The 27,182-nt window shown below is 43.4% G+C and overlaps 1 protein-coding gene across 4 annotated transcripts in view; it reads left to right on the top strand.

Annotated features, from left to right (window-relative positions):
- Window positions 1-26,609, top strand: part of spns3 (SPNS lysolipid transporter 3, sphingosine-1-phosphate (putative)) — a 32,020-nt gene extending 5,411 nt beyond the window's left edge. For 2 of the 4 annotated variants that reach the window (XM_071339696.1, XM_071339697.1), the window contains exons 2-13: window positions 1,549-1,795; window positions 2,926-2,991; window positions 14,912-15,048; window positions 16,932-17,083; window positions 17,678-17,744; window positions 18,321-18,463; window positions 20,537-20,674; window positions 20,830-21,019; window positions 21,236-21,301; window positions 23,213-23,311; window positions 23,805-23,976; window positions 25,023-26,609. In XM_071339696.1, coding sequence (XP_071195797.1) covers window positions 1,567-1,795; window positions 2,926-2,991; window positions 14,912-15,048; window positions 16,932-17,083; window positions 17,678-17,744; window positions 18,321-18,463; window positions 20,537-20,674; window positions 20,830-21,019; window positions 21,236-21,301; window positions 23,213-23,311; window positions 23,805-23,976; window positions 25,023-25,087 — 1,524 coding nt within the window. In that variant the 5' untranslated portion in view covers window positions 1,549-1,566 and the 3' untranslated portion in view covers window positions 25,088-26,609. Of the gene's footprint in view, window positions 1-1,548; window positions 1,796-2,925; window positions 2,992-14,911; window positions 15,049-16,931; window positions 17,084-17,677; window positions 17,745-18,320; window positions 18,464-20,536; window positions 20,675-20,829; window positions 21,020-21,235; window positions 21,302-23,212; window positions 23,361-23,804; window positions 23,977-25,022 lie in introns of those variants that run through there. The other 2 variants (XM_071339699.1, XM_071339698.1) reach the window with 2 other exon arrangements.
- Window positions 26,610-27,182: the final 573 nt, after the last annotated feature.

Raw genomic sequence — 27,182 nt, 5'->3', positions numbered from 1 at the left:
AAGGGAAGTCCGTTTTTATTTGGCGTCTCTCCTATCAAATCGCTTTCAGAGCATACGTCATTGACAGAAACAACTTGAATTGTTACATCTCGTTGTGTTGTTGTACTCCGGTGGCTGGCTAGCAAAAATTGTCCCTTTCCTAAATTAGCCATGGATGGAGATAGGGATTTGGACTTGTGGTTTTACTTCATTCTCCGTACTGGCCAGTGATTATAACATGATTCTGATCCAACCATTAATTCATAGGATATGTACAGAAGCTAGATGTAGAAAGCTTATGTTAACTCGCTAACATTGCCCATGAATGGAAGTTAGGCTAGCGAGCAAGCAAGATAGACCGTTTTGTCAACATGAAAGAGAGGAGGATGACATTGGCGTTTCTCTACAAGTAAGGTGAGTCAACCGGCTTCGCCAGAGCACATGCCTCTTTGTCCTTCCAGTCTTCAAAGTGCCCTTTTGGGTGCGAGGTGGTGTAATTTCCCCCCAAAAGTATTGTTTTGTACACATTTTTTTGTAATTGTTGTTTGGAACCCACTGCCCACAAGTCATTGTCAAAGTCGCCACCCCCCACCCCGTCTGTTGGTTGCACTGGTTGATCTGCCCTGTAGAAGTCTGCCATATGTGGAGATTGCACCATTATCCAAGCATGCATGGCTTGAGAGATTCGGTCACCGGTCGAGTGTGTGTAGCTAGCAACCTACTTTTAAATATCAACAGTACTGCCACAGCAGCGTAACACTTGATTTCACTTGATTTAGCATACATCTTCATCAATATACGGTCTGGTTGGCTGATATGCGCAGCAGAGAGTCTTTCATTTTGAGCACCTGCCCCCTGAAAGGTCTGTGCACTGCCCTCTTAAAGGCTGACCAGAGACTGCAGCCTGGTCTCATAGACTAGACGTAACATAGTAAACGTTCATGGAAGGTTACTTTAGGGTGGTTGGTTAGAGTGGATCAGACTGGTCCCATAGACTACACATAACATAGTAAACGTAAATCCGGTATACTCAAATTAGTATGATATGTTACGTATTATAAATTGGGTGGTTCGAGCCCTGAATGCTGATTGGCTAAAAAGCCGTAGTATATCAGGTATATTTTTACCATTCTAATTACTTTGGTTAACAGTTTATAATAGCAATAAGGTACCTCGGGGTTTGTTTATATATGGCCAATATACCACGGCTAAGGGCTGTATCCAGGCATTCCGCTTTGCATCATGCATAAGAACAGCCCTTAGCCGAGGGGACATGCGGCCTGGGTTACCTGAGATTAGCTAGACTCAAACCTGTAGACGTCACATACACACTCTTGATTTTTACCAGAGGTATCTATGAATAAATGTGATACAACAATAGTCTTTCTCATCACCGGAACTCTGAGGAGCATGTCACTCTTAGTCAGAGGCTGTATGTCAACCTTAAAAGTGCAATCTGCAATACATGCAGTTGTATCTATAGCTTCATATATGAATTTGGGAGTTGATCCAGTTTGCCCCACCCCTCCGATTGTGTCACCCTCTTCATATGTTACCTTCCTTGTTCAGATCTCAGGGTTGGGAGCCATGGAGACGAATGGGTCAGTGATGTCTCTGCAGGATGGAGAGAAGACTCGTCTGAGTTCAGGTTCCAATGAAACTTCCACACGCTACGGTTCCATAGCTGACAGCCTTCCTACTGATGAACCATCCACAGTGGAGACAACAGTCCTCTCTCCACGACGCTCCTATATAACAGTAGCTGTGCTCTGTTATGTCAACTTAATCAATTACATGGACCGATACACAATCGCAGGTGAGAGTCTTTCAGCACTTCTATTGAAAACAGCTAACACCTGCAGTCAAGCTTGCAACGTCCCCTTTTTGTGGTGGCACTGGCCACTTTTCAGTCAAGCGCTTGCACAACGGCACATCAGGGATTCGAACCAGCAACCTTTCACTTACTGACCAAAACGCTCATAACTGCTAAGTTTCCTGCCACTAACCTACATCAAGCTTGTGACTCTATAAACTTGTTGGATGCATTGCAGTTAGTTTTGTTTTAGATAATGCATGGGCATTTCCAGTGGCGATTTTAGCATGTAAATCTTGGTGGGGAAAAACAATGTAATAAAGTGGGAGGCATGCCAGCAAAGCCACAACACAACACTAAACATTAATTGCACTACAACAGTGACAAACGGTGCCCACAAACTGTTAGGGCCTACATAAAGCTGTCCCAACAGCAGTCCCAACATCTTACCACTGCTACACCTGGCTGTCAGCGAAGCCTTGTCTGGCAATGGAACAGTTAATTCAGCCTCATTTACTGCCTTTTAAAAAAACATAGCTGATATGGCTGAACAAATGTGGTTTCTACTGACAATTGAGATGTACAAACTATGGCATAAGGGGACGACAAGCGGATAAGAGGCCATCTGTAATTTCGATTAAGACATTAATGAGCGAGCTTGGACGGACGTAGTCAATATAACTATTTGTTTAGTGCTTTTGAAATGTACAGCGACAGAATTCAGAAAATGGTCCGTTCTTACAGTGTTCTCCCTGTACACCAAGTCAGAACCGTAGGATAAATAAAGGGGGCTTATACGCAGACAATGAAAGCTCTTACAAAATTCAATGATTACATTTCTCTTAACAGGTTATAGGCTACATGTGCACCACCAAGTCAAAACAGTAGGGGAAATTAAGAGGGGTAAATAGACCAAATTATTAGAGCACATTACCAACACCTAAGCTCCTTATTTTCCAATGGCTGCCCCACCATCACAAAAAGCACTGAGCTAGGCTGAAACTCCTGCATTTTGGAGCTGCCTTACCTGCCCTGAATGACGGGTCACCACTGGGCATTTCTGATGCTGATAAGTATTGGAGGGTCCCTTTTGTACTAACTAATGAAATACTGTTTCTCTTTTTATCTCACAGGGGTCCTTCTCAGTATCCAGAAGTTCTTTGATATAACTGACAGCACGTCTGGACTACTACAAACAGGTATATGATGATTCAAATTTACATTCACTTCACACCCTTTTCTGTTAATGTGTTTACAACCACAACCACATTATGTTGAAGGTGCAGACTACAGATACCCTCACATTACAGGAAGACAGGAAGAAAATAGATTAACGATTACTTCACTTCCTGTGCAATAGGCATTGATACCATCTCAGATTATCTGATTTTACAGTTCCTTCAGAAACTATTCACACGACTTGACTTTCTCCACATGTTGTTGTGTTACAACTTGAATTTAAAATGGATTGAAACATTGAGAATTTTTGGTTACTGGCCTACACAAAATACCCCATCATGTCAAAGTGTACATTTTTACAAATTAATTAAAAACGAAAAACTGAAATGTCTTGAGTCAATAAGTATTCCACCCCTTTGTTATGGCAAGCCTAAATAAGTTCTAGAGTAAAAATGTGCATAACAACTCACATAATAAGTTGCATGGGCTCATAATACAGTGCCTTGCAAAAGTATTTATCCCCCTTTGCGTTTTTTTTGTTGTTGTTGCATTTCAACCTGTAATTTAAATTGATTTTTATTTGGACTTCATGTAATGGACATACACAAAATAGTCCAAATTGGTGACGTGAAATGGGAAAATTACTTACTCACATGATCTTTCACATGATCTCAGTATATATACACCTGTTCTGAAAGGCCCCAGAGTCTGCAACACCACTAAGCAAGGGGCACCACCAAGCAGCGGCACCATGAAGACCAAGGAGCTCTCCAAACAGGTCAGAGACAAAGTTGTGGAGAAGTACAGATCTGGGTTGGGTTATAAAAAAATATCTGAAACATTGAACATTAAATCCATTATTAAAAAATGGAAAGAGTATGGCACCACAACAAACCTGCCAAGAGAGGGCCGCCCACCAAAACTCATGGACCAGGCAAGGAGGGCATGAATCAGAGAGGCAACAAAGAGACCAAAGATAACCCAGATAATCCCCACAGTGAAGCATGGTGGTGGCAGCATCATGCTGTGGGGATGTTTTTCATCAGCAGGGACTGGGAAACTGGTCAGAATTGAAGGAATGATGGATGGCGCTAAAAACAGGGAGACTCTTGAGGAAAACCTGTTTTAGTCTTCCAGAGATTTGAGAATGGAATGGAGGTTCACTTTCCAGCAGGACAATTACCCTAAGAATACTGCTAAAGCAACACTCGTGGTTTAAGGGGAAACACTTAAATGTCTTGGAATGGCCTAGTCAAAGCCCAGACCTCAATCCAATTGAGAATGTGGTAGGACTTAAAGATTGCTGGCATGTTGTGTAAATCAAATTATACAAACCTCCAAAAAAATATATTTTTAATTCCAGGTTGTAAAGCAACAAAATAGGAAATATTCCAAGGGGGGTGAATATTTTCGCAAGCCACTGTAAGTGTGCAATAATAGTGTTTAACATGATTTTATATTTTATTTTTAAATTTTATTCTCCCCAATTTTTCGTGGTATCCAATCGCTAGTAATTACTATCTTGTCTCATCGCTACAACTCCCGTACGGGCTCGGGAGAGACGAAGGTCGAAAGCCACGCGTCCTCCGAAGCACAACCCAACCAAGCCGCACTGCTTCTTAACACAGCGCGCCTCCAACCCGGAAGCCAGCAGCACCAATGTGTCGGAGGAAACACCGTGCACCTGGCCCCCTTGGTTAGCGCGCACTGCGCCCGGCCCGCCACAGGAGTCGCTGGAGCGCGATGAGACAAGGATATCCCTACCGGCCAAACCCTCCCTAACCCGGATGACGCTAGCCCAATTGTGCGTTGCCCCACAGACCTCCCGGTCGCAGCCGGCTGCGACAGAGCCTGGGCGCGAACCCAGAGACTCTGGTGGCGCAGCTAGCACTGCGATGCAGTGCCCTAGACCACTGCGCCACCCGGGAGGCCCCCTTAACATGATTTTTTTAATAACATAATTTCTGTACCCCACACATACAATTATCAAGCAATGAATTTCAAACCCATATTTATCCACAAAGGCCAGGGAGGTTTTCCAATGCCTCGCAAAGTAGGGGACCTATTCGTAGATAGGTAAAAAAAGAAGAAGCAGACATTGTATATCCCTTTGAACATGGTGAAAGTATTAATTACACTTTGGATGGTGTATCAATACACCCAGTCACTACAAAGATACAGGTGTCCTTCCTAACTCAGTTGCCAGAGAGAAAGGAAACCGCTCAGGGATTTCATCATGAGGCCAATGGTGACTTTAAAACAGTTACAGAGTTTAATGGCTGTGATGGGAGTAAACTGAGGATGGATCGACAACATTGTAGTTACTCCACAATACTAACCTAATTGACAGAGTGAAAAGAAGGAAGCCTGTGCAAAATAAAAATATTCCAAAAACTCACATCCTATTTTCAACAAGGCACTAAAGTAAAACTTAAATGTGGCAAAGCAATTCACTTTTTGTCCTAAATACAAATGTTGGGGCAAATCCAATACACAACACATTACTGAGTACTACTCTCGCTATTTTCAAGCGTAGTGGTGGCTGCATCATGTTATGGGTATGCTTGTAATCGTTAAGGACTGGGGAGTTTTTCAGGATAAAAAAATATACGGAATCCTAGAGGAAAACCTGGTTCAGTCTAATTTCCACCAGACACTAGGAGATGAATTCATCTTTCAGCAGTACAATAACCTAAAATATAAGGCCAAATCTACACTGGAGTTGCTTTACCAAGAAGACAGTGAATGTTCCTGAGTGGCCGAGTTACAGGTTTGACTTAAATCAACTTGAAAATATATGGAAAGACCTTAAAATGGTTCTCTAGCAATGATCAATAACCAATTGGACAGAGCTTGAAGGGAAAATGTTGGGTTCGAATACTCGCACTAACCGTACTATTTTTTATGTAAATTGACTATGTAGTATGCTTATTGGTCATAGCATGGAAGTTGAAGTCGGAAGTTTACATACACTTAGGTTGGAGTCATTAAAACTAGTTTTTCAACCACTCCACAAATTTCTTGTTAACAAATTATAGTTTTGATAAGTCGGTTAGGACATCTACTTTGTGCATGACACAAGTAATTTTCCCAACAATTGTTTACAGACTTATAATTATAATATTTCACTTATAATTCACTGTATCACAATTCCAGTGGGTCAGAAGTTTACATACACTAAGTTGACTGTGCCTTTAAACAGCTTGTAAAATTCCAGAAAATGATGTCATGGCTTTAGAAGCTTCTGGGGCTAATTTACATAATTTGAGTCAATTGGAGGTGTACCTGTGGATGTATTTCAAGGCCTACCTTCAAACTCGGTGCCTCTTTGCTTGACATCATTGGAAAATCAAAAGAAATCAGCCAAGACCTCCACAAGGTCTAAACCTCCACAAGTCTGGTTCATCATTGGGAGCAATTTCCAAACGCCTGAAGGTACCACGTTCATCTATAGTCATGGCCAAAAGTTTTGAGAATGACACAAATATTCATTTTCACAAAGTCTGCAGCCTCAGTGTCTTTAGATATTTTTGTCAGATGTTACTATGGAATACCTATGTATAATTACAAACATTTCATAAGTGTCAAAGGCTTTTATTGACAATTACATGAAGTTGATGCAAAGAGTCAATATTTGCAGTGTTGATCCTTCTTTTTCAAGACCTCTGCAATCCGCCCTGGCATGCTGTCAATTCACTTCTGAGCCACATCCTGATGGCCTCCCATTCTTGCATAATCAATGCTTGGAGTTTGTCAGAATTTGTGGAGTTTTTGTTTGTCCACCCGCCTCTTGAGGATTGACCACAAGTTCTCAATGGGATTAAGGTCTGGGGAGTTTCCTGGCCATGGACCCAAAATATCAATGTTTTGTTTCCCGAGACACTTAGTTATCACTTTTGCCTTATTGCAAGGTGCTCCATCATGCTTGAAAATGCATTGTTTGTCACCAAACTGTTCCTGGATGGTTAGGAGAAGTTGCACTCGGAGGATGTGCTGGTACCATTCTTTATTCATGGCTGTGTTCTTAGGCAAAATTGTGAGTGAGCCCACTCCCTTGGCTGAGAAGCAACCCCACACATGAATGGTCTCAGGATGCTTTACTGTTGGCATGACACAGGACTGATGGTAGCGCTCACCTTGTCTTCTCCAGACAAGCTTTTTTCCGGATGCCCCAAACAATCGGAAAGGGGATTCATCAGAGAAAATGACTTTACCCCAGTCCTCAGCAGTCCAATCCCTGTACCTTTTGCAGAATATCAGTCTGTCCCTGATGTTTTTCCTGGAGAGAAGTGGCTTCTTTGCTGCCCTTCTTGACACCAGGCCATCCTCCAAAATTCTTCGCCTGACTGTGCGTGCAGATGCACTCACACCTGCCTGCTGCCATTCCTGAGCAAGCTCTGTACTGGTGGTGCCCCGATCCTGCAGCTGAATCAACTTTAGGAGACTGTCCTGGCGCTTGCTGGACTTTCTTGGGTGCCCTGAAGCCTTCTTCACAACAATTGAACCGCTCTCCTTGAAGTTCTTGATGATCTGATAAATGGTTGATTTAGGTGCAATCTTACTGGCAGCAATATCCTTGCCTGTGAAGCCCTTTTTGTGCAAAGCAATGATGACGGCACATGTTTCCTTGCAGGTAACCAAGGTTGACAGAGGAAGAACAATGATTCCAAGCACCACCCTCCTTTTGAAGCTTCCAATCTGTTATTCGAACTCAATCAGCATGACAGTGTGATCTCCAGCCTTGTCCTCGTCAACACTCACACCTGTGTTAACGAGAGAATCACTGACATGAGTGAAATGTAGTGGAAATGTTTTTGTGGGATTCAGTTCATTTGCATGGCAAAGAGGGACTTTGCAATTAATTGCAATTCATCTTATCCCTCTTCATAACGTTCTGGAGTATATGCAAATTGCCATCATTCAAACTGAGGCAGCAGACTTTGTGAAAATTAATATTTGTGTCATTCTCAAAACTTTTGGCCACAACTGTATACAAACAATGGTACGCAAGTATAAACACCATGGGACCACGCAGCTGGCATACCGCTCAGGAAAGAGACACGTTCTGTCTCCTAGAGATGAATGTACTTTGGTGCGAAAAGTGCAAATCAATCTCAGAACAACAGCAAAGGACCTTATGAAGATGATGGAGGAAACAGGTACAAAAGTATCTATATCCACAGTCAAACGAGTCCTATATCGATGTAACCTGAATGGCCACTCAGCCACTGCTCCAAAACCGCCATTAAAAAGCCAGACTACGGTTTGCATCTGCACATGGGGACAAAGATTGTACTTCTTGGAGAAATGTCCTCTGGTCTGATGAAACAAAAATAGAACTGTTTGGCCATAATGACCTTCGTTATGTTTGGAGGAAAAAGGGGGAGGCTTGCAAGCCAAAGAACACCATCCCAACCGTGAAGCACGGTGGTGGCAGCATCATGTTGTGGGGGTGCTTCACTGCAGGAGGGACTGGTGCTCTTCACAAAATAGATGGCATCATCTAATTTAAAGCCAATGTTACCAAATACTAATTGAGTGTATGTAAATTTCTGACCCACTGGGAATGTGATGAAAGAAATAAAAGCTGAAATAAATCATTCTCTCTACTATTATTCTGACATTTCACATTCTTCAAATAAAGTGATGATCCTAGCTGACCCAAGACAGGCGATTTTTACTAGGATTAAATGCCAACGTTTGAAGTATACAAGCAGTGGACACTATTTCTGTGCTTTTAGGGCCCATAATGCAATTCTCCAGAAGATGTGCGTGGCTTCACAACTTTTTCAGATTTGAAGAAAATGGCGGAAAATATGCAGTCGAAGTCCGACGAGATTGGATACAAATTCATTGCTTTAACTAATTATGACAAATGTTAAGAAAATGTTGCGCAATGTAATAAAAAAGTAATGACTTCCCAAATATGTTACTGTACGTTCCATGTTACGTTGGCTGACAATTTGTTAGCTATGCTAGCTTTATGAACTGCATAGTATATCATTACAGCTGTTGCTTGTATGTACCCTTATATTAGCTAGCTACCTATATGCTAACTACCCAACGTTTATTAACTTGATTATTCGTGTCTTTCTTAGCTTAGCGAAGTGGTATAGTCGTTGTGCGTTATCAATGGACATTGTTAATGAAGTCATAAGATGTCTAGCTAGTAATTTGTTATGCTAACACGCTAGCAAGAAGTTGCATAGCAACGGCATCAACTTCCGGTAGACAGGTTAAGTGCTATACTAAAATTAACTAATTGTATGTAGTATACAGTATGTTAGTATGGGTATTCGAACACAGCTCAGGTGTTGGAAATCTCTTACAGACTTACCCAAAAAGTGCTTCTACAAAGTATTAACTCAGGGGTGTGAATACTTATGTAAATTAGATATTTCTGTATTTAATTTTCAATAAATTAGCAATAATGTCTAAAAACATGTTTTCACTTTATGGTGTATTATGTGTAGATGATAGAAACAAAATCTATTTAATCCATTTTGAATTCAGGCTGTAACACAACAAAATGTGGAATGAGTCAAGGGGTGTGAATACGTTCTGAAGGGTCTATACATGTGTGTTTTTACCACATCTCCTAATCATGTCCATTTTAGTTCTGTGTCTTCACATGTAACATATTGTCCAGCGTTCTTCACTGAGATCAAGTATTTTGGCGACATTCATACTTTATCTGCCTCCGACTGAATCCTAATGACCATCTGGTCCTGTGGACCAGGACGAGTGTCGGAAAACAGAGCACCTCTTACTCTAACACTGACTGGGCCATATAATGAAGGCATTGTGGAGATGCAGCACCGAGGTAGACTTAACCAATACAAGCTGATATAGGCAACAAAATGTAGACTATCTCAGAGACCTTTTTGTTTTCACCCCTAGGCTTTTCAGTCAGAAGCCTAGTGCAGCAGTATTTGTCAAAAGTTTTAACGATGCTTTCCTGACTGTGGTGTATTGCATTATAAACATAAACATTTCCCTTGCATTGTGGCTGCAGTTACTGGTTAAAAAAAAACTGCAGTGTCATGATGGCAGGCATTTTGTTTTGAATGCCTTCATGAGGAGATAGTAGTATGCTTTACTACTCACTCAGTTCCTCACTCCGACAAAATGAATCATCCAGTTTCTTGATGTTGCATACTGTGAAACATCATTTTAATTTAACATTTTTTAGGGGTTAGATAAACTGTAATACTGCAGATTGTGGTTTCTATCAATGTAATAGTTGGCATCATTTCCAATCCCCATATATTTATTTTTCTGTACGTACAGTACCAGACAAAAGTTTGGACACATCTACTCATTCAAGGGTTTTTCTTTTTACTATTTTGTACATTGTATAAATAATGGTCAAGACATAAAAACTATGAATTAACACATTGAATCATGTAGTAACCAAAAAAGTGTTAAATCAAACTATATATAATATTTGAGATTCTTCAAAGTAGCCACCCTTTGCCTTGATGACAGCTTTGCACACTCTTGGCATTCTTTCAACCAGCTTCACCTGGAATACTTTTCCAACAGTCTTGAAGGAGTTCCCACATATGCTGAGCACTAGTTGGCTGCTTTTCCTTCACCCTGCGGTCCAACTCATCCCAAACCATCTCAATTGGGTTGAGGTCGGGCGATCGTTGAGGCCAGGTAATCTGATGCAGCACTCCATCACTCTCCTTCTTGGTCAAATAGCCCTTACACAGCCTGGAGGGGTGTTGGGTCATTGTCCTGTTGAAAAACAAATGATAGTCCCACTAAGCACAAACCAGATGGGATGGCGTATGACTGCAGAATGCTGTAGTAGCCATGCTAGTTAAGTGTGCCTTGAATTCTAAATAAATCACAGACAGTGTCACCAGCAAAGCACCATCACACCTCCTCCTCCATGCCTCATGGTGGAAACCACACATGTGGAGATCATCCGTTCACCTACTCTGCATCTCACAAAGACACGGCGGTTGGAACCAAAAATCTCACATTTGGACTCATCAAACCAAAGGACAGATTTCCACTGGTCTAATGTCCATTGCTTGTGTTTCTTGGCCCAAGCAAGTCTCTTCTTCTTATTGGTGTCCTTTAGTAGTGGTTTCTTTGCAGCAATTTGACCATGAAGGCCTGATTCACACTATCTCCTCTGAACAGTTGATGTTTTTATTTTTTATGTAACCTTTATTTTAATTAGGCATGTCAGTTTTAAGAACAAATTCTTATTTACAATGACGGCCTACCCCAGCCAAGCCCTAACCCAGACGACGCTGGGCCAACTGTGCGCCGCCCTATGGGACTCCCAATCACGGACGGTTGTGATACAGCCTGGAATCGAACCAGGGTTTGTACTGATGTCTCTAGCAGTGAGATGTGGTGCCTTAGACCGCTGTGCGACTCGGGAACCCCATGTTGAGATGTGTCTGTTACTTGAACTCTGTGAAGCATTTATTTGGGCTGCAATTTCTGAGGCTGGTAACTCTAATGAACTTATCCTCTGCAGCAGAGGTAACTCTGGGTCTTCCTTTCCTGTGGCGGTCCTCATGAGAGACAGTTTCATCCTAGCGCTTGATGTTTTTTGCAACTGCACTTTCAAAGTTCTTGAAATGGTCCGTATTGACTGACCTTCATGTCTTAATGTAATGATGGACTGTCGTTTCGCTTTGCTTATTTAAGCTGTTCTTGCCATAATATGGACTTGGTATTTTACCAAATAGAGCTATCTTCTGTATACCACCCCTACTCACAACACAGCTGATTGGCTCAAACGCATTAAGAAGGAAATAAATTCCACAAATTAACTTTTAACAAGGCACACCTGTTAATTGAAATGCATTCCAGGTGATTACCTCATGAAGCTGGTTGAGAGAATGCCAAGAGTGCGCAAAGGGTGGCTACTTTGAAGAATCTCAAATATAAAACATATTTTGACTTGTTTACCACTGTTTTGGTTACTACATGGTTCCATATGTGTTATTTCATAGTTGTGATGTCTTCACTGTTATTCTACAATGTAGAAAAAGGTAGAAAAGGAAAAACCCTTGAATGAGCAGGTGTCCAAACTTTTGACTAGTACTGTGTATTTTCCTTCTTTATTATTTCCCCCTTAACCCTAGTTGAAGTAAACTAATGGACAACAATAAGCCTTCTACTTCCACCAATACTTAGGTTTCTACTTCTCACAGGAATAATTACATTTACATTTAAGTCATTTAGCAGACGCTCTTATCCAGAGCGACTTACAAATTGGTGCATTCACCTTATGATATCCAGTGGAACAACCACTTTACAATAGTGCATCTAACTCTTTTAAGGGGGGGGGGGGTTAGAAGGATTACTTTATCCTATCCTAGGTATTCCTTAAAGAGGTGGGGTTTCAGGTGTCTCCGGAAGGTGGTGATTGACTCCGCTGACCTGGCGTCGTGAGGGAGTTTGTTCCACCATTGGGGTGCCAGAGCAGCGAACAGTTTTGACTGGGCTGAGCGGGAACTGTACTTCCTCAGAGGTAGGGAGGCGAGCAGGCCAGAGGTGGATGAACGCAGTGCCCTTGTTTGGGTGTAGGGCCTGATCAGAGCCTGAAGGTACGGAGGTGCCGTTCCCCTCACAGCTCCGTAGGCAAGCACCATGGTCTTGTAGCGGATGCGAGCTTCAACTGGAAGCCAGTGGAGAGAGCGGAGGAGCGGGGTGACGTGAGAGAACTTGGGAAAGTTGAACACCAGACGGGCTGCGGCGTTCTGGATGAGTTGTAGGGGTTTAATGGCACAGGCAGGGAGCCCAGCCAACAGCGAGTTGCAGTAATCCAGACGGGAGATGACAAGTGCCTGGATTAGGACCTGCGCCGCTTCCTGCGTGAGGCAGGGTCGTACTCTGCGAATGTTGTAGAGCATGAACCTACAGGAACGGGTCACCGCCTTGATGTTAGTTGAGAACGACAGGGTGTTGTCCAGGATCACGCCAAGGTTCTTAGCACTCTGGGAGGAGGACACAATGGAGTTGTCAACCGTGATGGCGAGATCATGGAACGGGCAGTCCTTCCCCGGGAGGAAGAGCAGCTCCGTCTTGCCGAGGTTCAGCTTGAGGTGGTGATCCGTCATCCACACTGATATGTCTGCCAGACATGCAGAGATGCGATTCACCACCTGGTTATCAGAGGGGGGAAAGGAGAAGATTAATTGTGTGTCGTCTGCATAGCAATGATAGGAGAGACCATGTGAGGATATGACAGAGCCAAGTGACTTGGTGTATAGCGAGAATAGGAGAGGGCCTAGAACAGAGCCCTGGGGGACACCAGTGGTGAGAGCACGTGGTGCGGAGACAGATTCTCGCCACGCCACCTGGTAGAAGCGACCTGTCAGGTAGGACGCAATCCAAGCGTGGGCCGCGCCGGAGATGCCCAGCTCGGAGAGGGTGGAGAGGAGGATCTGATGGTTCACAGTATCAAAGGCAGCCGATAGGTCTAGAAGGATGAGAGCAGAGGAGAGAGAGTTAGCTTTAGCAGTGCGGAGCGCCTCCGTGACACAGAGAAGAGCAGTCTCAGTTGAATGACTAGTCTTGAAACCTGACTGATTTGGATCAAGAAGGTCATTCTGAGAGAGATAGCAGGAGAGCTGGCCAAGGACGGCACGTTCAAGAGTTTTGGAGAGAAAAGAAAGAAGGGATACTGGTCTGTAGTTGTTGACATCGGAGGGATCGAGTGTAGGTTTTTTCAGAAGGGGTGCAACTCTCGCTCTCTTGAAGACGGAAGGGACGTAGCCAGCGGTCAAGGATGAGTTGATGAGCGAGGTGAGGTAAGGGAGAAGGTCTCCGGAAATGGTCTGGAGAAGAGAGGAGGGGATAGGGTCAAGCGGGCAGGTTGTTGGGCGGCCGGCCGTCACAAGACGCGAGATTTCATCTGGAGAGAGAGGGGAGAAAGAGGTCAAAGCACAGGGTAGGGCAGTGTGAGCAGAACCAGCGGTGTCGTTTGACTTAGCAAACGAGGATCGGATGTCGTCGACCTTCTTTTCAAAATGGTTGACGAAGTCATCAGCAGAGAGGGAGGAGGGGGAGGAGGGGGAGGAGGATTCAGGAGGGAGGAGAAGGTGGCAAAGAGCTTCCTAGGGTTAGAGGCAGATGCTTGGAATTTAGAGTGGTAGAAATTGGCTTTAGCAGCAGAGACAGAAGAGGAGAATGTAGAGAGGAGGGAGTGAAAGGATGCCAGGTCCGCAGGGAGGCGAGTTTTCCTCCATTTCCGCTCGGCTGCCCGGAGCCCTGTTCTGTGAGCTCGCAATGAGTCGTCGAGCCACGGAGCAGGAGGGGAGGACCGAGCCGGCCTGGAGGATAGGGGACATAGAGAGTCAAAGGATGCAGAAAGGGAGGAGAGGAGGGTTGAGGAGGCAGAATCAGGAGATAGGTTGGAGAAGGTTTGAGCAGAGGGAAGAGATGATAGGATGGAAGAGGAGAGAGTAGCGGGGGAGAGAGAGCGAAGGTTGGGACGGCGCGATACCATCCGAGTAGGGGCAGTGTGGGAAGTGTTGGATGAGAGCGAGAGGGAAAAGGATACAAGGTAGTGGTCGGAGACTTGGAGGGGAGTTGCAATGAGATTAGTGGAAGAACAGCATCTAGTAAAGATGAGGTCAAGCGTATTGCCTGCCTTGTGAGTAGGGGGGGAAGGTGAGAGGGTGAGGTCAAAAGAGGAGAGGAGTGGAAAGAAGGAGGCAGAGAGGAATGAGTCAAAGGTAGACGTGGGGAGGTTAAAGTCACCCAGAACTGTGAGAGGTGAGCCATCCTCAGGAAAGGAACTTATCAGGGCGTCAAGCTCATTGATGAACTCTCCAAGGGAACCTGGAGGGCGATAATAATAATAATATATGTATAATAATATATAGATAATAATTATGATAATAATCCTGTCTCATGATATTGCAAACTGTAAACACACTTAAATTGTTAATGCGTTTACAGTTTTCATCTGCAGTTTCATTATTTTGGCTCCAATCTTTGGGTACCTTGGCGACCGCTACAACAGGAAGTTCATCATGATTGGCGGGCTGAGTGTGTGGGTGGTGATGACTCTGGGCAGCTCTTTTGTCACAGAATCGGTAAGTAAAACATTGGCCGTGTTCGAGAGCATCAAAATCGTGGTGTATCATGGGTAAATTGTGAATGAATGATCTACAAATAATATTTAGTAGTTATTTATGATGCAAGGTGATTTGTAGATCAGTCAGGCTCGACACACCTTTACATACACCTTAGCCAAAAACATTTAAACTCAGTTTTTAACAATTCATGACATTTAATCCTAGTAAAAATTCCCTGTCTTAGGTCAGTTAGGATCACCACTTTATTTTAAGAATGTGAAATGTCAGAATAATAGTAGAGAGAATGACTTTTTTCAGCTTTCATTTCTTTCATCACATTCCCAGTGGGTCAGAAGTTTACATACACTCAATTAGTATTTAGTAGCATTGCCTTTAAATTGTTTAACTTGGATCAAACGTTTAGAGTAGCCACCCCTCATAGCCTGGTTCCTCTCTAGGTTTCTTCCTAGGTTCTGGCCTTTCTAGGGAGTTTTTCCTAGCCACCGTGCTTCTACACCTGCATTGCTTGCTGTTTGGGGTTTTAGGCTGGGTTTCTGTACAGCACTTTGAGAAATCAGCTGATGTAAGAAGGGCTTATAAATACATTTGATTTGATTTAGCCTTCCACAAGCTTCCCACAATAAGTTGGGTGAATTTTGTCCCATTCCTCCTGACAGAGCTGGTGTAACTGAGTCAGGTTTGTAGGTCTCCTTGCTTGCAGATGCTTTTTCTGTTCTGCCCACACATTTTCTATAAAATTGAGGTCAGGGCTTTGTGATGGCCACTCCAATACCTTGACTTTGTTGTCCTTAAGCCGTTTTGCCACAACTTCGGAAGTATGCTTGGGGTCATTGTCCATTTGGAAGACCCATTTGCGACCAAGCTTTAACTTCCTGACTGATGTCTTGAGATGTTGCTTCAATATATCCACATAATTTCCTGCCTCATGATGCCGTCTATTTTGTGAATAGCACCAGTCCCTCCTGCAGCGAAGCACCTCCACAACATGATGCTGCCACCCCCGTGCTTCACGGTTGGGATGTTGTTCTTTGGCTTACAAGCTCCCCCTTTTTCCTCCAAACATAACAATGGTCATTATGGCCAAACAGTTGTATTTATGTTTCATCAGACCAGAGGACATTTCTCCAAAAAGTAAGATCTTTGTCCCCGTGTGCAGTTGCAAACCGTAGTCTGGCTTTTTTATGGCGGTTTTGGATAGGTGGCTTCTTTCTTGCTGAGCAGCCTTTCAGGTTGTGTCGATATAGGCCTCGTTTTACTGTGGATATAGATGCTTCTGTACCTGTTTCCTCCAGCATCTTCACCTTTGCAGTTGTTCTGGGACTGACTTGCACTTTTCGCACCAAGGTACGTTCATCTCTAGGAGACAGAACAGCTCCTTCCTGAGCAGTATGACAGCTACGTGGTCCCATAGTGTTATACTTGCGTACTATTGTTTGTACAGATGAACGTGGTACCTTCAGGCGTTTGGAAATTGCTCCCAGGCGGCACTGAGCCTTGAAATACATCCACAGGTACACCTCCAATTGACTCAAATGATGTCAATTAGCCTATCAGAAGGTTCTAAAGCCATGACATAATTTTCTGGAATTTTCCAAGCTGTTTGAAGGCACAGTCAACTTAGTGCATGTAAACTTCTGACCCAGTGGTATTGTGATACAGTGAATTATAAGTGAAATAATCTGTCTGTAAACAATTGTTGGAAAAATTACTTGTGTCGTGCACAAAGTAGATGTCCTAACCGACATGCCAAAACTTTAGTTTGTTAATAAGACATTTGTGGAGTGGTTGGTCTTTTAATTAACTTCATGGCTTCACTGAGAGGGGGCAGTCGTTCACCCCTGGAATGGACTGGTAAAGTTTCAGTATTGTTGCATTGTCAGTATTTCTGGCTGCTGTTGCTGTTGAGAGCCCTGGTGGGGACAGGAGAGGCCAGCTACTCCACCATCGCCCCTACCATCATAGGAGACCTGTTCTCTGGAGCCAAGAGGACCGTCATGATCTCTGCCTTCTACATCTTCATCCCTGTTGGAAGGTCAGATTCCACACCGTAGCTTAATAATCCTCATGGTGCCCTCAACACACTACCAATGGAGTGTGGCTGAAATGGCACCCTATTCCCTATTTAATGCACTATTATAGCACCCTATTCCCTATATAGTGCACTACTATAGCGCTCTATTCCCTATTTAGTGCACTACTATAGCACCCTATTCTCTATTTTGTGCACTACTAGAGCACCTTATTCCCTATATAGTGCACTACTATAGCACCCTATTCCCTATTTAATGCACTACTATAGCATCCTATTCCCTATATAGTGCACTACTATAGCACCCTGTTCCTATTTAGTGCACTACAACATTTGACCAGATCCAATGTGGAATAGGGGAGAATTCAGACTCATGCATGTGAAGTGTGCACTGTATCTTGCTCTAGTGGTTTTGCAAAATAGCAGAAATCTCGTAATCAAGTCCCAGGCAAGGGGAATCACACTGGAGAAAGAAAGCAAACAAAGTCTAAAATAAGTCTCTCTGCAACCAAACAGAACGTTGGGCACTAGCATTTCTTTTGGGCATTGGGCTAGTTCACATTCCAATGTCAATGTCCTCCTGTTTGTGTTTTTCAGTGGTCTGGGATACATAATAGGATCCTCTGTTGCCAATGCCACTGGAGACTGGCGTTGGGCCTTGCGGGTAAGTCCCAGAAACACAACGTATTCTATTGAAATTAAGCAGCATACCTCCAGTTCCCATGTTGTGACACCCGCATCTTTATAGCACACCTCTAATCCACACACCGTGGCACATGATCTTCTCAGTATTTCATCAGGTGTGTATTCATTCCCGAAAACCATTTACTGTGTAAGAACCAAACGGAATGAAACGGGGCGGGACCAACAAATACCTTCATTTGTCCAATAGAAACTTTTGTTTGCGGTTTCCATTTGGAGTGAACGGTTTCTGTTGCAAAACGTTTTGTAACAGACAAAACTTTTCCCACGGGATCGGCATAATGTTTAGACCCCTGATGTGTTCTTGCAGCTGTTCACAAGCAGGGTCTGTCATGAAATAATGTAATTTGAGATCGGACAGTAGTAGTTCTATCTGAAGAAGCAGATGAAATCATGTCATCCCTCCTGAGTCCTGTTGCCTGGCGACAGAGAGCAAGAGCAGTAGACATTCTCTCTGGTTTGATGACTCATATTTGTCTGCCGTTCTCCCTGTCTGTCTGTCTGTCGGTATCTCTGTCTGTCCATCTGTCTGTCTCAGCTCAATCCCATCCTGGGTTCCCTGGGTCTGATCCTGCTGGCTGTGTTGTGCCCCAACCCCCCACGAGGGGCCTCTGACGCCCATGGAGGAAGTACCATAGAGCACACCTCTTACCTGGAGGACGTCAAGTACCTTCTGAAGAAGTGGGACAAAATGAAAACACATAATGCATCTTGTCTCCTTGATTGAATACTGTGTCTCCGACTAAGGGCCGGCAGTAGCCTTTTCGGGGCCTACCCACCACGTGGGCAAAACATTTAGTGACCCCTCTCTTGGCGGTGGAGAGAGAAAATAGCAATTTTACAGCTACACTGTATATACAAAAGTATGTGGACACCCCTTCAAATTAGTGGATTCAGCTATTTCAGCCACACCCGTTGCTGACAGGTGTATAAAATCGAGCATACAGTCATGCAATCCTCATAGACAAATATTGGCCTTACCGAGGAGCTCAGTGACCGTCATAGGATGCCACCTTTCCAACAAGCCAGTTCGTAAAATTTCTGCCCTGCTAAAGCTGCCCTGGTCAACTGTAAGTGCTGTTATTGTGAAGTGGAAATATCTAGGAGAAACAACGGCTTAGCCGCGAAGTGGTAAGCCAAACAAGCTCACAGAACGGGACCGCTGAAGCGCGTAGCGCGTAAAAATAGTCTGTCCTTGGTTGCAACACTCACTACCAAGTTCCAAACAGCCTCTGGATGCAACATCAACACAATAACTGTTCGTTGGGAGCTTCATTTAAATGGTTTGTACTTTTTATTTAACCATTATTTCACTAGGCAAGTCAGTTAAGAACAAATTCTTATTTACAATGACAGCCTACCCCGGCCAAACCCTAACCCGGACGACAATGGGCCAATTGTGGGTTTCCATGGCCGAGCAGCCACACACAAGCCTAAGATCACCATGCGCAATGCCAAGCTACAGCTGGAGTGATTTAAAGCTCGCAACGATTGGACTCTGGAGCAGTGGAAACGCGTTCGCTGGAGTGTTGCATCATACTTCACCATCTGGCAGTCTGAAGGATGAATCTATGTTTGGCGGATGCCAAGAGAATGCTATTTGCCCGAATGCATAGTGCCAACTGTAAAGTTCGGTGGAGGAGGAATAATGGTCTGGGGCTGTTTTTCATGGTTCGGGTTAAGCCGAACCAAGGGAAATGAAGGGAAATCATACAATGCTGCTACAGCATACAATGACATTCTAGACAATTCTGTGCTTCCAACTTTGTGGCAACAGTTTGGGCAAGGCCCTTTCCCGTTTCAGCATGACAATGCACCCGTGCATAAAACGAGGTCCATACAGAAATGGTTTGTTGAGATTGGTGTGGAAGAACTTGACTGGCCTGCACAGAGCCCTGACCTCAACCCCATCTAACACATTTGGGATGAAACGGAATGCCGACTGCAAGTCAGGCCTAAACGCCTAACATCAGTGCCCGACCTCACTAATGCGTTTGTGGCTGAATGGAATCAAGTCTCTGCAGAAAGCCTTCCCAGAAGAGTGGAGGCTGTTATAGCAGCAAAGGGGGAACCAACTCCATATTAATGCCCATGATTTTGGAATGAGATGTTTGACAAGCAGTGTCCACATACTTTTGGTCATGTAGTGTATTTTCACATTTTGCAGTTTTAAGATTATTTCCAGCAATTATACACATTTTGCCATGATTTATGCCATGTTAATATGATGGGAGGGACTAACAAAATCAATGGGGGCCCTCAGGAGGTCCGGGGCCTGCCTGCCCGGTCGGTAATTCAGCCAGGATTACTACCAGGTTTAGATAGCTGGCTAGACTAACTTGCCTCGCAATCTAAAACATTTTAGCTGACATGGGCTAATTCAGTCAGTGACTGACACAACAAGAGGAAAACTGATGATGCACAACCAAATTTCAAAATTGCACCTTTGTCTAACTAAGTTAAGACCCCGACTGAGTTCCTTTAAACAAAAAAAGTGGGTGGGAGGCCCCTAGCCCCATGCAGTAGGGTTACAAGGGAAGGGTATATTACTGGTAACTTTCAAAGTTTACCAGTAAACTACTGAAATTTTGGAAACTTTCAGGATTTTATGGAATTTTCCATAACATGTCAAATATATAAAATTATTTTAAAATAAAAAATAGAATGACAAAGCTGTGAAACATTCTCCAAAATATAACTCACCAACTTAGTGAATGCTGTTTGTTTAATATCTCTGTTTGTTTCTCCATGCAGTAAGAGTTTTGTGTGGTCGTCTCTGGGAGTTACTGCCATGGCTTTTCTGACTGGAGCTCTGGCTTTCTGGACACCCACCTTCCTGAGCCGAGCTCGGGTCACTCAGGGCATCCAGCCACCCTGCGACACCTCCGACAGGTATGAACAAATAAATGAATGAACAAATGAATGAAAGCCTTTTTTTTGTTGTTGCCTGAACTCTGACCTTTTCATTCTCTTTGCTTGAATTCCTTAAAACAATAACACTTTAGTTACATGTTTCAACTGTTTAAAAAAAAAATATTTCTGTCCAGTTACATCTTCGGGGTGGTGACGGTGGTGACGGGTATTCTGGGTGTTTCGTTGGGCAGCACCATCTCCAGGAGACTGAGGGACAGGGTGCCCAACGCAGACCCCCTCATCTGTGCTGTGGGCATGCTCAGCTCCGCCCCCTGCTTCTTCGCCGCCATCGTACTGGCGTCTACAAGCATCCCTGCCACTTATGTATGACCTCAGCTCTTTAGCTTATTCTGCTTGCTCTTTGGGGTTGCCAGGTTACTGTAAAAAATCACTTTGTGACAAGTGCTGATGGACAAAATACTTCATAAATGAATTTGATTGAGGTCCTGCTCTCACTAGGAGCTGCTAAAATGCTTTTGAACAAATGTTACGTTGACCAGATGTTGTTTTGGATACCTGTAAATGTCACATTCTGCTCAGGTGTTCATCGGCATTGGGGAGACTCTATTGTCACTGAACTGGGCCGTTCTAGCTGATATCCTACTGGTGAGTTTGATTCACTGATATCTTTTGACTCTTCAGATGGCAAATTGCATTAACCCAACAGTTTCAGTGAGTTAGGCATATGTTCCTGTGTGACAAAGTCTGTATACCTTTCCAACCCTGCATCCAAAGAATTGACTTGAGCAAGCTAGTTCTTGATTCTACTTATGTGACAAAGCCTCATATATATATATATACAGTGGGGAGAACAAGTATTTGATACACTGCCAATTTTGCAGGTTTTCCTACTTACAAAGCATGTAGAGGTCTGTAATTTTTATCATAGGTACACTTCAACTGTGAGAGACGGAATCTAAAACAAAAATCCAGAAAATCACATTGTATGATATTTTTAAGTAATTAATTTGCATTTGCAGAAAATCACATTGTATTGTATTTTTAAGTAATTAATTTGCATTTTATTGCATGACATAAGTATTTGATCACCTACCAACCAGTAAGAATTCCGGCTCTCACAGACCTGTTAGTTTTTCTTTAAGAAGCCCTCCTGTTCTCCACTCATTACCTGTATTAACTGCACCTGTTTGAACTCATTACCTGTATAAAAGACACCTGTCCACACACTCAATCAAACAGACTCCAACCTCTCCACAATGGCCAAGACCAGAAAGCTGTGTAAGGACATCAGGGATAAAATTGTAGACCTGCACAAGGCTGGGATGGGCTACAGGACAATAGGCAAGCAGCTTGGTGAGAAGGCAACAACTGTTGGCGCAATTATTAGAAAATGGAAGAAGTTCAAGATGACGGTCAATCACCCTCGGTCTGGGGCTCCATGCAAGATCTCACCTCGTGGGGCATCAATGATCATGAGGAAGGTGAGGGATCAGCCCAGAACTACACGGCAGGACCTGGTCAATGACCTGAAGAGAGCTGGGACCACAGTCTCAAAGAAAACCATTAGTAACACATTACGCCGTCATGGATTAAAATACTGCAGCGCACGCAAGGTCCCCCTGCTCAAGCCAGCGCATGTCCAGGCCCGTCTGAAGTTTGCCAATGACCATCTGGATGATCCAGAGGAGGAATGGGAGAAGGTCATGTGGTCTGATGAGACAAAAATATAACTTTTTGGTCTAAACTCCACTCGCTGTGTTTGGAGGAAGAAGAAGGATGAGTACAACCCCAAGAACCCATCCCAAACGTGAAGCATGGAGGTGGAAACATCATTCTTTGGGGCTGCTTTTCTGCAAAGGGGACAGGACGACTGCACCGTATTGAGGGGAGGATGGATGGGGCCATGTATCGCGAGATCTTGGCCAACAACCTCCTTCCCTCAGTAAGAGCATTGAAGATGGGTCGTGGCTGGGTCTTCCAGCATGACAACGACCCGAAACACACAGCCAGGGCAACTAAGGAGTGGCTCCGTAAGAAGCATCTCAAGGTCCTGGAGTGGTCTAGCCAGTCTCCAGACCTGAATCCAATAGAAAATCTTTGGAGGGAGCTGAAATTCCGTATTGCCCAGCGACAGCCCCGAAACCTGAAGGATCTGGAGAAGGTCTGTATGGAGGAGTGGGCCAAAATCCCTGCTGCAGTGTGTGCAAACCTGGTCAAGAACTACAGGAAACGTATGATCTCTGTAATTGCAAACAAAGGTTTCTGTACCAAATATTAAGTTCTGCTTTTCTGATGTATCAAATACTTATGTCATGCAATAAAATGCAAATTAATTACTTAAAAATCATACAATGTGATTTTCTGGATTTTTGTTTTAGATTCCGTCTCTCACAGTTGAAGTGTACCTATGATAAAAATGACAGACCTCTACATGCTTTGTAAGTAGGAAAACCTGCAAAATCGGCAGTGTATCAAATACTTGTTCTCCCCACTGTATATATTGCAGTGTATTTATAAGTCAATGAGTTCACCTGGATGTATTCCTTCTTTTCTCAGTATGTGGTGGTGCCAACCAGGAGAGCTACAGCTGAAGCTCTGCAAATCATGGTCTGTCATCTCCTAGGAGATGCCGGAAGCCCTTACCTGATAGGAGCTGTAAGACTGTCATTCATGGTTGAATCAAAACTCTTAGGCCTACAGTATGGTGTGTATGTCGCAGATTGACATTTATTGGGATGAGTCTTGTCCTTGAGGCAGAACTGAGCGATTTTTTTTTTCTAGATGGGCCAGCTGCAAAGTCAAAATTGGCTATATTGTAAGAAATCATGAAAACAAAAATGAGCTTTTTGGTCTTAATTTAAGGTAAGGGTTAGTCAGTAGGGTTAGCAGTGTGGTTAGGGTTAGGTCAAAAATCAGATTTGATGACTTTGTGGCTATGCCAGCTAGTGACCACTCAGAAGTTCTGCCTCCAGAACAACATTCATGACAAAAAACGCTAACCTGCGTGTGTGTGTACGTCAGTAACCAGTGACCATCAAGGTTGAGGTCAATTTCTCATTAAATTATCATTGATTTGACTAAATTGAATATGGAGTTGAGTCAGACCCCTGTGACTACTGCCTCTTTTCATGCCCCTATCGGTCTGTAGATCTCAGACGCTCTGCGTACATACCAGCCTGACTCTCATACGTGGAGTTTTCGTAGTCTGGAGTACAGTTTCCTGCTCTGCCCTTTCGTAGGGGTCCTGGGTGGACTCTTCTTCCTCATGACAGCCCTCTACATCACAAAGGACAGGAAGAACGCAGAGCTACTCACTGCAGGTACTATAGTGACATATGGTTTCATATGGGTATATGGTTGATGTATGGTTTCATATGGGTATATGGTTGATGTATGGCTTCATATGGTTGATGTCTGGTTTCATATGGTTGATGTATGGTTTCATATGGTTGATGTATGGTTTCATATGGGTATATGGTTGATGTATGTTCTGCTTGTATGTTTTTCGACTAAACATGCCAGCACTGTGAGGGGTAGGTTTGAGTTAGTCTCTTGTGATACGATTAAATAAATGTCTTGTTACTGGCACGTGAGATTTGATTCTTGGCGCCAAGGTTAGATTTGATACTATTTGGGTTGTTATATGCCATACAGTTCTACATCCTACCTTTTTTAATGTTCTGGAAGTATGATGCAAAGCCAAATAAGTGTGTGCGTGTGCATTCTTGTGCACATGCGGGTTTGAGGTGGACTAGCTCTTGGAGTGTGTTTGGTCGTTGTGTTCGCTAGCGTTGGTGCCGAACAGAGTCATGACACATGATCGTGATGCTTACTCAAGGCCATGCTTGGACAGAGGCTGTCTTTGTCCCCTTCATAACTCCTCTGAATCATCCCAACACGCTTCCTCTCAGAAACTGCTCTTCCTCACACCCGGATAGACAACACACACACACACACACAATCAGTACAGGTCCTTGATTAGGTTAAAAGGGAAACAGACAGTGAGAGGGCAAGGCTCCCTCCACAGACAAAGGCAACATTGTGTTTTAAGTTTAGTATCTTGTAAGTGTAGTATCTCAGATACCTCACAATCCTCTTCAGTCTGTGGGCCTGTGTTTATGAGTCGTGATAGAAGACCCACCATCTCAGGAGATAAGAGTTGGTTCCTTCCTTCCTGATAAGCTTTTCTGTCATCTCTCTCTCTGATTTCCGACCTGTATTACTCACATCAGTCATCTGCAAAGCAATTGTTTCACATGCATGAAACCGTCTAGTAGTTGCCTTTGTGTTCCAGACAGAACTTTTTCATGTCTGATACTGTTTCCCTGGGTCTCTATCTTACTGTACCTCTCTCTGTGTGTTTCAGGGGTGTGTGATCCAGTACATCCTCCTACTCAGTTTAGTGCTATGGCAGGCTCCACAGATTGCTGAGGTGAAACTGGGATCCTTGGAGGACACTCAGGCTAGAGGAAGATATTTTACATTAGATGTTGTTTGGTATGTGACCAAACTGAGAGTTCGGGTGACTGACTGTAGTACCCCAGACCACACTATACGAGAAAATAATGGAACTGGTAAAAAAATGTTCATATAGAACGATTCCAAAGCTGCACACTGATCCAAAGAAAATGAGTTGTGGTCCATCTGTTGTTAAATGATGTGCCTTTTATTACAAAAAATGTACACCATTTTATAATTACTGTCTTTTTGTCTGACCACATCAATGTTTTTATCTCACACAACCTTAATTGGGGTGGCAGTTAGCTAGTGCTTAGAGCGTTGGGCCAGTAACTGAAATGTTGCTAGATCGAATCCCCGAGCTGACAAGGTAAAAACCTGTTGTTCTGCCCCCTGAACAAGGCAGTTAACCCACTGTTCACCGGTAGGCTGTCATTTTAAGTAAGAATTTGTTCTTAACTGACTTGCCAAGTTAAATAAAGGTTACATTTTTAAAAAATCTAAAAAATAATAATAGTCCTTGTAGTGTCCTAAACCATATCTGCCCCTGAACAGCTGAATTCTCTGGGGAACAAACCAGCAACAATTGAAAAAAAACATTTAAGATCAGCGGATGAATCTGTCAACCCATCCATTTTGTTAGGACGTTCCAGGTTGACCTCTCCCTCCCCAGGCCCAAGCTTCCCTCTCCCACCCAGCAGCCAGCTGCTTCTTGCTAATGAGGACGGTAGGGGGCCTGGGGCTGGGCTGTAGCAGGAGGTCCTGGGTTTGAGATGGAGGCTTCTCCACTCCACCTCACAGTGTGCAAGGGAATCCCCTGCTAATTCTCACTTTTTTCTAGCTTGGTCAATCCACCTATTAAAATAACTGCAAAATGATTAGAATAATGACCATTTGGCAAAGAAATGTGGAGTTTAGTTGCTGTTGAGTATATGTACACTGAACAAAAATATAAAAGCAACATGCAACAATTGAAAAGATTTTTACTGAGTTACATATAAGGAAATCGGTAAATTGAAATAAATGAATTAGGCAGTAATCTATGTATTTCACATGACTGGGCAGGGGTGCAGCCATGGGTGGGCCTTGGAGGCCATAGGCCCACCCACTGGGAAGCTAGGCCCAGCCAATCAGAATGAGTTTTTCTCAACAAAAGAGCTTTATTACAGACAGAAATACTCCATGTTTTCCCCAGCACAAGGTGCACCTGTGTAATGATCATTCTGTTTAATCAGCTTCTTCGTATGCCACACCTGTCAGGTGGATGGACTATCTTGGCAAAGGAGAAATGCTCATTAGCAGGGATGTAAACAAATGTGTGCACAAAATTTGAGAGAAATAAGCTTTTTGTGCGCATGGAAAATGTCTGGGATTTTTTATTTCAGCTCATGAAACATAGGACCAACACTTTACATGTTGCAATTATATTTTTGTTAAGTGTAAATATGTGTGTGTTTCTATCAAAGTAAAACATTTGGTGTATTTAAAGTCTTGTCTTGCCCAGTGCTCTTTGAGCCTATGTTGCACACTTTTTTCAGTCTAATCATATTCACTTGAAATGGCGATGTTTCATCAGGAAAACAATACATGCAGTTATTCAGACAGCAACAAATCAAATCAAATGTATTTATATAGCCATTCGTACATCAGCTGATATCTCAAAGTGCTGAAACCCAGCCTAAAACCCCAAACAGCAAGCAATGCAGGTGTAGAAGCACGGTGGCTAGGAAAAACTCCCTAGAAAGGCCAAAACCTAGGAAGAAACCTAGAGAGGAACCAGGCTATGAGGGGTGGCCAGTCCTCTTCTGGCTGTGCCGGGTGGAGATTATAACAGAACATGGCCAAGATGTTCAAATGTTCATAAATGACCAGCACTTGGCTGCAGAACAGTTCAGTTGAAACTGAGCAGGAATTAAATACATTACAATCATTTTCTGAGAGTTTAACAGAGAAACTTTTGAATATGCCTATTAATTTTGCAGGATGTGAATGTAGTCTACCATTAGGAAGGCTGCTTGTGTTCTGAGCAGATATTAGGTACATGTAATGTCTGTCCTGACAGTATACT

Source organism: Salvelinus alpinus, chromosome 13 (assembly GCF_045679555.1).
Source record: "Salvelinus alpinus chromosome 13, SLU_Salpinus.1, whole genome shotgun sequence".
NCBI classification, from domain to species: domain Eukaryota; kingdom Metazoa; phylum Chordata; class Actinopteri; order Salmoniformes; family Salmonidae; genus Salvelinus; species Salvelinus alpinus.
This window is presented reverse-complemented; position numbering and strand designations above follow the sequence as displayed.